A 14,182-nucleotide genomic window follows, 5' to 3' on the forward strand; every position below is an offset into this window, starting at 1 on the left:
GCAATCATGACATGTTACATTATAATGGTCCTTAGGAGTACACTGTAACGGTTCTACACTACGCAAGATTTCATATTATCAGTACAGAGATAAATTTGCCACACATTTGTTGCACAAGGTACTTCCAATTATATGCCAAATTTGTTAAACCCTGCTGGAGGGTTGCGAAAGGAGTCTACTGGGATACACTTGCATGTCGCACCCGAATATAATAATAATACTAATGTAAACTAAAATGAAACTATGATGTTATAAAAAATATGTATCTCTGATAGGCTTTATAAAGCGGATCGTTGACTGTGCACGGCCATAGAGCAAAAGATACTGTTTCTAGTCTGTGATTGTAGTCTTGGAGTAAGTGAGCGCTTGGCACACAGTAGTGGCTGGATGTGAGCCAAAAAGGATGGAGCAGGTAGTTTTGTGGTGTGCTCTGTGAAGCCACCAAGTATTAGATTAATGTAGGAATTACCAGAACATGTAAGAAGAAATCTCCTCGCGAGCAAGGTAAAGGTGTTAAATATTTATGACTCTCGTTTTGTAGAGTGATAGTGTAGATGAGTTGGCTGATAATTTGTAATTGTTGAGTAACTCCAGATTGTACATACACTGATTGGATGAAAAGACTAGTTAGATATTTCCCTTTTGTAACGTTTCTAAGATTTGTTAAGACAGGTGTGTGTAATACAATGGTTTGTATTTATGCTTTTTTTAGTGAGGTTAGATATTACTTGCTGTTTAATTTTAATTGTTTGTGAATCAGTAAAACGGATGTAATATTTCTGAGTAATGTAATTCCAGTTGTCAAAAGGTTTGAGAAGCAGAGGTTAACTTGGAATACAATTTCACAAAAAATCATTGTTTGTAAATCACTACAATCATTACCGCATTCTTGTCCAGGTCATACGTTTTTCGAAGACGTCGGATTTTTCTTAAATGTTTTCATTTATCAGCCAAAAGAATTTCATATGCATTTCAAAGTATTACGGGTAGCATTGCACACCACTGAGCCTCTAGTTAGCATGTTTCTATTTTTTTCATGAGAGGCCAGAATACGTCGCCTTTTACTGTTGCTGCTTTAGAGGTAAGACAATTCAGTTTATTTGTTATCTGCACATGCACGAAATTAAGAACCCAAAGAAAACTTATTTAAAGAACTTTGTAATCTCCAAACTGTGTAGCACCGTCTCCCAAATTTGTGAATGTGTAGTATTATTGGTTCAAATGTTAGGACTCATTGAAGTAGTTCATGTTTATTTGGGTTGCACTGTACGATCTTTGTACATGCCAACATTGAAACACATACATAAATTCTGAGTTAAATTTAGTTCTTCGAGTGTAGATACATAATTACATAAGTTTTACAGAAGGCGTTTTTCCTTCGAAAATAAAACAACCCATGTTTTTAAAATAAACTGGGATTTTTGACTTTTCGACTGAGACACACTTTCTGTGTGATAGCTGAGTAACGTGACGTTTCATGGGGAAGGTTGAGGGCAGTACAGAACTGACTGCCAGAGCAACAACAGCAACTCATGCCCGGACTGCGTGTACGACCAGCGCGCCGTAGTGGAAAGTGTAGCAGCAGCCGCCATCATCGGGAAGACTGTGTCGGGCCAGGGCTCCCAGTCTGTAGCCCTCCCGCACATAGTCCTGCAGGAACGGCTCGCGGAGCTCCTTTGGGATTCTTCTGACGAAGGGGTTTATTGCAGTCACCGTATCTACAGAAGAGAAACGATAAATAATACAGGCAGCAGGCGAACTTTTTATAATGGTGCAAAGTTTCTTAATGACCTGAATTATTTCTATCACTGAACAACAAGTGGCGTGGCGAAAATAGGAGGGGTGCAACACTAAAACATTAGTAACTTACACAGAAATAAAGCAAAGTGAAGTATTGTTAAACGCTACATTAAAAATTTGGTTTTAGATAAAGCACAGTTCAAACAGAGGCTGAATCACTTTTTGGTAGGCAACCCCTTCTACTGTATAGATGAATGTAACAGGAACTGTTAGACCAGCTTAATTAAAATTGTCTGTGATATTTCAGTTTTGACAGCACTTGGTCACACCAGTCAAGATGAGGTATTTTGTGTGTGATAAATTTATTAAAAATGCATAACTATGTTTCATTCTGACAGTATATTACTTATATAAATATTAGCAGTTCCAGTTTGATGTAATGTATTCATAGTCTCCTGACAAATGACCATTGAGTCTACAGTACAAAAACTGAATCAGATTAATCTGATCTTCAAATCTATTTCTTTTTATTTATTTATGTACTTAAATACTTGCTGTCATTTCTCTAATTTTCTATGTGGAAGGAGAAGTAAATCGTACAGCAAGTAACAGAATGACATAAATGAGGAAAAGAGAATAAAAGTTATATTAGTTACAAATTAAGAACCATGAAAGCCAATTTTTATGAAACCTGAGAAAAACCGATTTTAATGTTTGAACTGTGATTACGTCTATTTTATATAAGAACGTACAGTACTTTTCATGACATAAATTAAACAACATCGGTGCATATAATGTGTAAATAGCGTTATTCGCACCCAAAGTGTTCCAAGAACTAAGTAATTTTCCGAAATGCGTCTCAACACCAATCAGTAATGTAAAAGAAGCAGGGAAGTGAAAGCGAAACAAACACACTACTTCCGTAACAATCACGACTTAACGAATTTCTGGTTGTGACGGACGGCGATAGTACTCATATAATGAATGTTTTGCTGTGGGCAGTATGACAAGAACTTCACAGGAAAAGGATGGAAAAACTTAATCAGATTTTGAAAATCTTTGTATTTTAGGTAGGAAATTTTAAGGAGATCCAAGATAAAGAACGGAACTGTTCGAATTAGATTTCAGCGAATAGAAGATAACTACAAAGCTGCTGTACGGTTGACAAGTAAGTAATTCTAAAGCTGCGCAATTCCATTGTAAGTAGATATAGGCAGTTCATTGTCATGATCTTCTTATAACGTCGTTTTGCATTCCTCCGTGATATGTCGTTTGATATTTCATCAAACGACAGTGGCTGAATTCAGGTGATATATCTTAATAGGCTGAGTTTTGATACGGCTTTTTGCAGTATCGATTTTTTGGTTGACACTGACCCTGGTCAAAGGGGATGGCTAACATCTGGATGCTTCTGTTATTTCTTGAAATCTTCAGGTGGCCACGCACAGGAAATTTATTTTTGATCTTCTTCAGGCCACTAATTGAGGGTTATAATGAATGAATGGGAAAACGATGAAGATTTTATTTTGAACACCAGTAGAATCACAAAATATCCAGGATATCCCAGTAGGAATGACCAGTATTCTGAGATATGAAAGGAAAGATCACGCGGAGCAAAGAAAAGTGTAATAAACACAGGCTCTGAAGTGCATACCTTGAAAAAAGTATGAGCACTTGTTCATCTTCGCTACTGTGAAATACGTCTTCTGCTAAACAAGGGCTCCTACCTCTTAAGGTGTGGATTTTTAGAGATCTTGTCTGCCGCGCGGGATTAGCCGGGCGGTCTCAGGCGCTGCAGTCATGGGCTGTGCGGCTGGTCCCGGCGGAGGTTCGAGCCCTTCCTCGCGCGTGGGTGTGTGTATATGTCCTTAGGATAATTTAGGTTAAGTGATGTGTAAGCTTAGGGACTGATGACCTTAGCAGTTAAGTCCCATAAGATGTCACACACATTTGAACATTTTTGAGCTCTTGTCTACGAGACATATTTTCCTTGTTTTGATCCATATTATTTCTTCCCAAAATATAGAAAGCAAAGATACTACAGAGAAAAGATTTGTTTCACAGTCTCGAAGATGAAGAAATACTCATAGCTCTTAAGGTGTGCATTTTGGAGATCATGTTCACTGCACTATTTTGGTTCGAATGATCGTACCTGTTGTATCCCTGAATAGCGACGATTTCTCCTGGGCCGCTTTGTATATAAGTCTTCAGTGTCCTCATCCAAGACGAGAGTGTTGAAGTGAAAAAGGAGCGACGTCACTTCATTTGTACCCTTTCTCGAAATACTTAAAAGAAGAAACACAAAAATATTGCAGGAAATGGATACTAAACGAATACATCGAAATTTTCCGCTTAAAGTAAGCATTATTGGTTGCTATGTTTTTGAATGGATAAATATTTTGCAAAATCTATGCAGATTTCTTATTTTTTCTAATCTCTAATTGTAAAGGGGGAGGGAGAGGGGGTGATGCATAAGAATTCTGTTCACCCTCCCTCCCGTGGTTGGATGAGTCACCACAGACTTGTCTACCTCTTTCCCCTCAAAAATTGGCTTGCCTTGTTGTTTCCCCTTACAGCACAATATTGAATGCTAGTATCTCTGGACTCACTTGGTCTTTTCTTTTTAGTATTATAACCTCTTAACAAATGTGTATCCCTAGTCTGAATCGAGTTGTAGCAATACCTCAGTTTCGAAGAAAAACTGACTTACCTGGTTTTTTTCCTCTGACCCTTTTATAACAAAACAGATTTTTCCAATAAAAACTGATTATCTTAAAAACGTCTCAAATTGATCTAGTTCTGATTCGGGTAACACATCGCAGTATGTTCATTTTAGCGAGGCGTATTCTCATTATCTGGTCCTCCAACAAATATCCTGCTCATTACCCGGTGCATAGTTTTTCATTATACACGACTTACATTCTTGTCTATAATACTTACTTACAAGTAGTTATAATGGTACGAAACACAGGTTGGGGCATACGTCAGTTGTCACTGGTAATCCTTAGGCTTTATTTTGCCTAGAGTAACGGTAGTCATTTGTGAATTTGACTAGTGCATGGTATCGATAAGTCAACAGACATTAGTATTTTAAGGTTAAGTTGTCTGTTGTTATCTGAGATACAACGAATAGATAATTTGACTACAGAACTGCGTGTATTTGTTTTGCAAACATGACCATAATTACAATGATGTTTGTGATTTGTTTGTGGAACGTTTTCAGAACATTCAACCTCCATCTTGACAATATATCTGCAAATTAAATTTGATATATGAACAGACTGGGTCGTTCACAATGGCCAAATTCTGTTACTATAGAAAAGTATTAGAAGTCGTCCAATGTTTTGTCTAATAACCGACCAAATAGCGATGAAAATGCCCAATAAGTATGAACTGGCAACAACAAGCTTACAAAGGATTCTGGAGAAGCTGAAATTCAGATAATATAGACGTACTTTACTTCAAGGCCTAAACGAGGAGTATGCGGACAGGGGTATGGCATTCTGAAAGTTGTGCACAATCTGAGAAGAATCCGATTACAAGTTTTACAAAAGCGTTCTTTGGAGTGACGAAGCGTCTCTTAAGTTCGATGGCAGAGTGAAGAGACACAAGTGTGTCTCCTGGGATTCTACGAATCACCATGTGGTGATGGAGACAGAGTTAATCTCTTTTTTTGTGGTGTACGGGCAACTATTGCTAGTGGTGGGCTAATAGGGCTTTGTTTTCTTTAATGGTACTGTCAGTTTTGTAAATTATCTGCATATGTTCATAAATGTTGTTGTAACTGTAAAACAATCCATGTTTTGAACATCTGTAGCCGCTTAACGATAAGTTGATATGACAAGGAGATGGAGAACCCGTAGCATTACGGAATTATTGTGAGAGACTTTCTAAATGAAAACTTCGAAGAATTGATTGGGAGATGGGGTACTATTTTATGGACTCCACGATCCCCAAATACCACACCCATGGATTTTTGTAGTATGGGATGTACTAAACATGAGGTTTAATCCGTCAAGATTCACGATGACAAGCATTTGAAGGAATGTATCCAATTAGAATTTGAAACGTTACAGTTCCGGGAGTCTTGCAACAAAATTTGTAGATCAGTGTTGATAGTTATCTTCTACGAGGGGTACTGAACAAATAACGCAACTTTTTTTTTTCTAAAAGCAGGATGGTTTTATTCCGAATTCTAATACACCAAATTATTCCACACTGTTTTGGTTACAAAACCCTACTTCTCAACATAATCTGGCGACGGCCTTACACCACTTTATTGGGAAGGCCTGTATGCACGCATGGTACTACTCTATTGGTCGACGTCGGAGCCAACATCCTGCTACATCAATAACATCTCCATCATCCACGTTCTGCTTCCCGCGGAGTGCATCCATCACTGCACCAAACTGATGGACTGCACCAAACTGATCGCCTATCTTGGATTGCGATTGAAGGCTCTCCACTGACTCAGCTGAGCATAACTCTCGCTTTTCCAGACACACGCGAATGAGTGCTGCTGGACAAACACGTACACCTTCATTCTGCAGTCTCACTAAATGTTGACAACCTGTTTTACTCATCCTTATATCTTGGATTAATTTACAGCATATTTTCTGAGTGCCGTTCTGATTCAACCCTCAAGCCCATGTCCCTGGCAACCTCGAAGTAAGTTACGAGGTCTGCAATCCGAACACACAGCTTCCTGCTGTTTCCGAATTTCAACTTCCTACTACCTCATTGCCTTTACCTTCAAATCCAGTGAGAGGGCGCAGTGGGTAGGCCACTAGACGTGTACAGGCTGATCCAAGTTTCCTTCCACTTTTTTTTTTAAATTTGTATCATTAGTCTTCTCACTGATTTGATGCGGCCAGCCACGAATTTTTCCCTTGTGCCTACCTTTCCATCTGAGACTTGCAATTGCAACATACGTCCTCAATTATACGATGGAAGAATTCCAGTCTCTGCCTTCCCCAACAGTTTTTGTTCTCTACTGGTCCCTCCGGTGCCATGGCAGTTATTTACAGATGTCTTCCTGTCCCTTCTTCTTTTCAGTGCTTTCTGTACGTTTCTTTATTCGCCGATTCTGCGGAGAACCTTCTCATATCTTTTCGTATCAGTTCATATAATTTTCAACATTCTTCTATAGTGCCCGTACCTCAGGTACTTCCATTCACTTCTTTTCCGGCTTTCGCACTGCCCATGATTTACTTCCGTACAATGCTGTGCAGGAGTACATTCTTATAAGTTTCTTTCACTAATTAAGGCCTATGTCTGACACCAGCAGACCTCTTTTGGCCGGGAATACCCTCTTTGACGGCGGTACTACGTTCTTCTCGGTTCGTCCGCCGTGTATGATTTCCCTTTCGAGATAGCAGAATTCCTAAATTTCTTCTACTGCTTAGTTATTATTTTTGATGCTAAGTTTATCGCTAATCTCATTTTTGTTTGTCATTTTTTCGTCTTTCTTCGCTATACACTTTATCCTTATTCTGCACCCTTTTCAGTTAACAGGTCTTGTAATTCTTCTTTATTTTCGCTGAGGATAGCAATGTCATCAGCTGATATTGTAATTGATCTCCTTTCACTTCGAATTTTAATCCCATTCCTAAACCTTCTTTTTGTTTCCGTTATTGCTTCTTCGATGTATAGATTGAAAAGTAGGGGCAAAAAGACTACATCCTGTCGTACTCCCTCTTTAATCAGGGCTCTTTGATCTAGTCTTCGATTCTTATTGTTCCCTCTTCGTTCTTGTGCACACTGTCTATTACCCGTCTTTCCCTAGAGCTTACTCCTATTTTTCTCAGAATTTCAAACATCTTGCGCCATTTGGGTTGAACTCATTTTCTAGGTCGAAAAATCCTATGAACGCGTCTTGAGTTTCCTTACGTCTTGCTTACACTGTTGTTGTTGTTGTCGTGGTCTTCAGTCCTGAGACTGCTTTGATGCAGCTCTCCACACTACTCTATCCTGTGCAAGCGTCTTCATCTCCCAGTACTTACTGCAACCTACATCCTTCTGAATCTGGTTAGTGTATTCATCTCTTGGTCTCCCTCTACGATTTATACCCTCCACGCTGCCCCCCAATACTAAATTGGTGATCCCTTCATGCCTCAGAACATGTCCTACCAACCGGTCCCTTCTTCTAGTCAAGTTGTGCCACAAACTCCTCTTCTCCCCAATTCTGTTCAATACCTCCTCATTAGTTATGTGATCTACCCATATAATCTTCAGCATTCTTCTGTAGCACCACATTTCGAAAGCTTCTATTCTCTTCTTATCCAAACTATTTATCGTCCATGTTTCTCTTCCATACATGGCTACACTCCATACAAATACTTACACCATCAAGTCCAATGTCAGAATCGCCTCTTTGGTGCCTTTATCTTTCCGAAAGCCAAACTGACCGTCAGCTAACAGGTTCTCAATTTTTCCCATTCTTTTGTATGTTATTCTATTTAGCAGTTTGGATGCTTGACCTGTTAAGCTCGTTGTACTGTAGTTCTCTCACTTATCCATTTTTCCTATCTTCGAGATTGTGTGGATGATTTTTCGAAAGTCTGTATGTCCCATAGATCCACACACCAACTCGAATAGCCGTTTGGATGCCACTTCCTCCAATGATTTTAGATATTCCGAAAAAATGTTATCCACTCCTTTTCCCTTATTTGCTCAGAAGTCTGACTTTACTGCTGGGTCACCTATACCTTCTAGATCGATTCCTATTTCTTCTTCTATAACGTCATCATACGAATAGTCCTTCTTCCACTAAGTCATATCAAATATTTTTTACGCTTTCCATAATTTGTTGACTCCAAAAGTCAGGATAATCTCTTTGAAAGGATCTCCTTCTCTCCGCAGTGTTCTGTTTGTTACAGTTGTTGCTTTGTTGCATAATAGAATGATAGTGGTTACAATAAAAAGAAAGAATAAAAAGACAGAAATGAAGATGCTGATGCTAGAAGGGGAAAAAGTAGGATAAAATGTTATTCAATGCTGTGTGCATGAAAATACGGAAAAAATGAAATGAATACTTACAATGTACGGATGTAGGAAGACTGCAAATTTTGTATTACAACAACTATAGTAGCAGACTAAAAGCTACGATATTTTAGAGTAGTAGTAGTAGCAGTAGTTGTAGAAGAAGTAGTAATAGTAGTAGTAGAAGAAGGAGAAGAAGAAGAAGAAGAAGAAGAAGAAAAAGTAGTAGCAGAAAAAGAAAAAGAAAAAAAAGGAAAAAAAAATATTTAGTAACAATTTAACCACCTCCCTCACCCAGTTAACTTACGTGTGGTTTGGCTCTGAACGGACGGTGGAAGAGGAACATTCCTAACGGTAATGTGGGCGGAATAACCAGCCCTATGGCTTATAAGCGTAGGTATAACAGCAGACAGAAATATCGGGTCTCCCAAACGTACTGTGCAGTAACAATATGCACAGTGGAAACACATTTAGAAAGAACTAGTCCAGGTGGTAGCCGGAAACGGAAAGCCATCTTCGCTTCTGGCGGCGCACACAGTCCTTTGAGTTTTGGGGAGCCTGTACCAAAAAGCAAAATCGAGTCGGAAACTTTTGTAAGTCTTTTAGGCAATAAAAATAGAGACTAACACTCTAGCCAATGCAGTCAGGTCTAGCTTAAGAACTAAGATGCACCACAGTTTTGGAACAGTCAACATACAAACTATACTCCAGAGCTGGAAATTGAAATGAGAAACATTCAGCTCCTCTTATTACAGAAGGCGCGATTCACAGATTCAAACCCCTTCGACTAAGAGAATTACAGAACATTTAAAGGAAAACTTAGGCATAGGATCGGAGTAAATCTTCAGGAACAGGGCACGGCATTTTGTCTTCAGAAACAAGTACCTGACTCCATAAGAGATTTCAACACTCCTTCGGACAGGCTGTCTTCTCTAATATTCCAATGAGCATGCAATGCAGGAAGGTACACATTGTTCAGTGCCATCGTGCAGTGTGAAGACAATCAAAGAAATCCTGAAAATTAAACGTATTCTGGGACCAGCTAGAGAGCGAAATACAAACAAACCTGTTTGGCAATGTCAAACATTTAATGGGCGGTTTCAATGTGTAAGCTGGTGAGGAGCGACAGTTTAAGAATATCGTTGGCAGCTACCTTGTCAGCAATAGACCAGATAAAACTGGCGGAAGACTTATTGACGTGTGTGACTCCTTTGACTTTAAACTTATGTCAACTTTTTTTTAAAAGCTAACCACGGAAGAATACTTGGCGCTCTGCACGAGAAGATCGTGAATCATTTCAAGTGGACAACGTAACAGTATCGAAACTGAATAGTACGGAAATTATTAATGTGGAAGTTGATGATGATGAGCGTTTGGCGTCATTGGCCGGGAGGCCCCTCGCGGGGCAGGTCCGGCCGCCATAGCGCAGGTCTTATTACATTCGGCGCCACATTGGGCGACCTGCACGCCGGATGGGGATGAAATGATGATGAACACAACACAACACCCAGTCCCTGAGCGGAGAAAATCTCCGACCCAGCCGGGAATCGAACCCGGGCCCAGAGGACGGCAATCCGTCACGCTGACCACTCAGCTACTGGGGCGGACAATGTGGAAGTGAGGAAAGGAGACAGCCTTTTCTCAGAGCAGCTTCGGATTCGCGTAAAGGTAACCCTTCCTTCATTAAATAAGAAGAACTTACCTCAGAATAAAGTTATTAGTGTCGACCTCGAAAGGCTAAAGCAAAACAAAGCTAATTTTCAAGAGCTGTTAGAGTAGAATATCCGAAAAAGTATGGCACATGCTGGTAAAGAAATAGCTGCTTCACAAAGGTGTCGCAAACAGCCATGGTGGACTGAAGACCGTGACAAGGAAGTCAATTAAAGCGTAACGATATATAAAATATTGTACGCTGACTAAACAGAAGATATGAAAGAATAACAAAGTAGAAGACAAAAAAGGTGTACAAAAAAGTGTGGAAGCAGACTGCAAAAATTCTTTCTAAAGCCAAAAGAGCCAAAGTCACAGAAGAAATCGCAAACATAGAGTCAGAATTCAAAAGGAACAGTACGAACTTTTACAGGACCTTCAGCATATAAGAGGCTATCGGCAGTTTCAGCTTCAAGAGGGACGATGGAAATCCGGTAGCGAATAAAAAGGAAAACTGTGAGACTCTAGTCAAGTCCATGCGTTACTGCTAAGAAGTGAATAGCACAGAGAAAAATAGCCGAGAATGATTCCAGAAGTAAGAAACAACAATTCCACTGCTCTTTATCCTAATGAACTTGCCACAATTGTTGTGTATTTGAAGAACAGTTAAGTCACCGGGAAGGACTAGATTGCAGCGGACACGTCGAATAGTAGAGAACAAGTCATCATGAATCCCCTAAGTCAATACAGGGAAAATATATAGAAAACTGGAATAAAACCTAGTGAATGGAAAACAACACTGATTCACGCTCTGTACACAAAGGGTGATAGAACTGACTTGAACAGTTATTGTGGAATTTATAGATTACCTCAGACTTTCAAGGTACTCTAGCAGTCTAGGCTGGCTGAGCAAGCAGATCGTCCGCTGGCGGATAGCAAGGTGCATTCAAAAAAAGAAGGCCATGGGCCGAGCAATTTTGGAGCATGGAAAGACTAGCGGATAATTACATCTCTAAGGACCTAAAAGTGGCCTTCGTCAATTTTAAGAACTGTGATTCGGTAGACTGGTAAGCATTCAAATTCAAATGGCTCTGAGCACTATGGGACTTAACATCTGAGGTTATCAGTCCCCTAGACTTAGAACTACTTAAACCTAACTAACCTAAGGACATCACACAGATCCAAGCCCGAGGCAGGTCGCGCGGTCGCGCGGTTCCAGACTGAAGCGCCTAGAACCGCTCGGCCACACTGGCAGGCACTGGTAAACATTGTTTGATATCTTGACAGAATTTGGAGTGGACCCCAAAATAGTGTAAATCATCAATCAATTAACGCAGACATATTCAAAATAAATTCACGGGAAAACTCTCTGAGGAATTTTCAATTAAAATGTAATCCGACAGGGTGAGTGACTATCCCAATTCAGTTCAAGTGCATATTGGTGAAGGTCATTCGAGAATAGGAAAAGGAATTAGCCGGGAAAAGGATTCTGAACAAAGTTTACATTGGAAGATCAAGTAATTGTGTTCTGGGAACACTAATACTGAACAAATTCCTAGTTGGAGGATCAAGAAATGGTCTTCAGTGAAGGCTTACTGAGCGAAGTTCACATTGGAGGATCGGAAGACCGTGTTTCCAGAAAGAGGTTAGCGTTGGAGGATCACTTACAGTGTTCCAGGAACGGACTACTGAACCAAGTTTACATTGGAGGACGAAGAAGTAGTGTTCTGGGAAAGGGCTACTGATCGACGTTCACAGTGGAGTGTCTTGGAGACAACGACCTTGCTTTTACCTATGACCTGACGATCCTATCAGGAAACAGATAAACATGCTGAAGCAGCAGGCAGAGAAAGCTGGCCTCCAAATTTCTTTAAAAAAAAAAGACATAACGTAACAACATCCGAACAGGACCTCGTCACCCAACGACTGAGTACGGTAAAAGATAAAAAGTGGACAGTTTCAGATACCTTGATGATAAAGTGCAGATGAAAACTAGCGAAAAAGAAACCAACAACAGCAAGCGAGAGAAGATGACCACTGCTTTTTGTAGGATGCATGCCCTAAGCAAGGAAAAGGCCATCTCAGGAACTCAGCCAGCACAACTAGTGATCAAAACCGAATGTCTATACGAAAGCGAACGCTTCAGAATGACAGTGAAGGCTTAAGTGAGAGAAGCAGAGAACAATGAACGCAAGATCCTTGGCCAAATAATGGGTTTTAGGATAACAGACAGACAGACAGACAGACGAAGAGAAGAGATATACAGGTATAATGAACAGCTGATGGAGGCGATAAGGAAACGACGATTTAAGTTTATGCACATCTGCTCATGATGGCTGCAAACCGACTAAAGAAACAGATTTTGAATCTACTGGATAACATTCCTGAAGTCTCTGATAAATGGTTCATGGAAGTAAGAAAGAACCTGAAGTGCACCGAAATGGATCAGGTGGGATTTCTAAATGATCAAAGCACAAATCTCTCGTTAACAACTTTAAGGGCTTCCACGACGAGCAAAAGCAGAACAATGGCTGGACAGAAGAGAGAAGGCGTGCCCTTAGAGAAGGAATGCCTCTTTTGGCCGGAAGAAAGGGCTTCAATAAATGCCTTAGACACTGAGATGACAAAAGTCATAGAATAGCTTCTTGTATCTTGTCGAACCTCTTTCTGCCCGGCGTAGTGCAGCAACTAGACGTTTCATAGAACCAGAAAGTCGTTGGAAGTCTCCTGCAGAAATATTGAACCATGCTGCCTCTATGGCAGTCCATAATTGCGAAAGTGTTGCCGGTGCAGGATTTTGTGCACGAATTGGCCTCTCGATTACGTCCCACAATCGTTCGACGGAATTCATGTCGGGCGACCTTGGTGGCCAAATCATTCGCTCGAATTGTCCAGAAAGTTCTTCAAACCAGTCGCAAGTAACTGTGGTCCGGTGACATGGCGGATTGTCACCAACAAAAATTCCATCGTTGTTTGGGAACATTAAGTCCAAAAACGGCTGCAAATGGTCTCCAAATAACAGAACGTAACTATTTACAGCCAAAGGTCGGTTCAGCTGGACCAGAGGAACCAGTCCATTCCATGTAAATACAGACCATACCATTATGGAACCACCACCAACTTGCACAGTACGTTTTTGAAGACTTGGGTCCATGGTTTCGTGGGGTCTGCGCCACACTCGAACCCTACAATCACCTCTTACCAACTGATATCGGAACACATCTGACAGGGCCACAGTTTTCCATTCGTCTTGGTTCCAACCGATATGATCACTAGCCCAGGAGAGGCGCTACGGCGATGTAGTGCTGTTGGCAGAGGCACTTGCGTCGGTCGTCTGCTGCCATAGCCCATGAATACCAAATTTCGCTGCACTGCCCTAAGAGATATGTTTGTCGTACGTCCCACATTAATTTCTGCAGATTACTTACGCAGTGTTGCTTGTCTGTTATCACTGACAACTCTACGTAAACTCCACTGCTCTCGGTCGATAAGTGAAGGCTGTCGGCCACTGCGCTCTCCGTGGTGAGAGATAATGTCTGTATTTGGTATTCTCGGCACACTCTTGAGACTGTTCATCTCGAATTATTGGATTCCCTAACGATTTCCGATTTGGAATGTGCCATGCTTCTAGCTCCAAGTAGCATTCCGTGCTCAACGTCCTCCAATTCCCGCCGTGCGGCCGTAATCACGTCGGAAACCTGTTTACATGAATCATTTGAGTACAACTGAGAACTCCGCCAGTTTATTGCCCTCTTATACTTTGTGTACGCGATACTACCGCCACCTGCATAGGTGTATATTGCTATCCCAT

At 40.6% G+C, this 14,182-nt stretch overlaps 1 protein-coding gene across 1 annotated transcript in view; it reads right to left on the reverse strand.

The window, feature by feature from the left end:
- Positions 1-1,530: 1,530 nt before the first annotated feature.
- The window catches only part of LOC124613455 (juvenile hormone acid O-methyltransferase-like), a 95,141-nt gene continuing 82,489 nt past the window's right edge, over positions 1,531-14,182 (reverse strand). Inside the window, exon 5 of the mRNA XM_047142159.1 lies at positions 1,531-1,718. Coding sequence (XP_046998115.1) covers positions 1,531-1,718 — 188 coding nt within the window. The remainder of the gene's footprint in view (positions 1,719-14,182) is intronic.

This window comes from Schistocerca americana, chromosome 4 (genome assembly GCF_021461395.2).
Source record: "Schistocerca americana isolate TAMUIC-IGC-003095 chromosome 4, iqSchAmer2.1, whole genome shotgun sequence".
NCBI classification, from domain to species: Eukaryota; Metazoa; Arthropoda; class Insecta; order Orthoptera; family Acrididae; genus Schistocerca; species Schistocerca americana.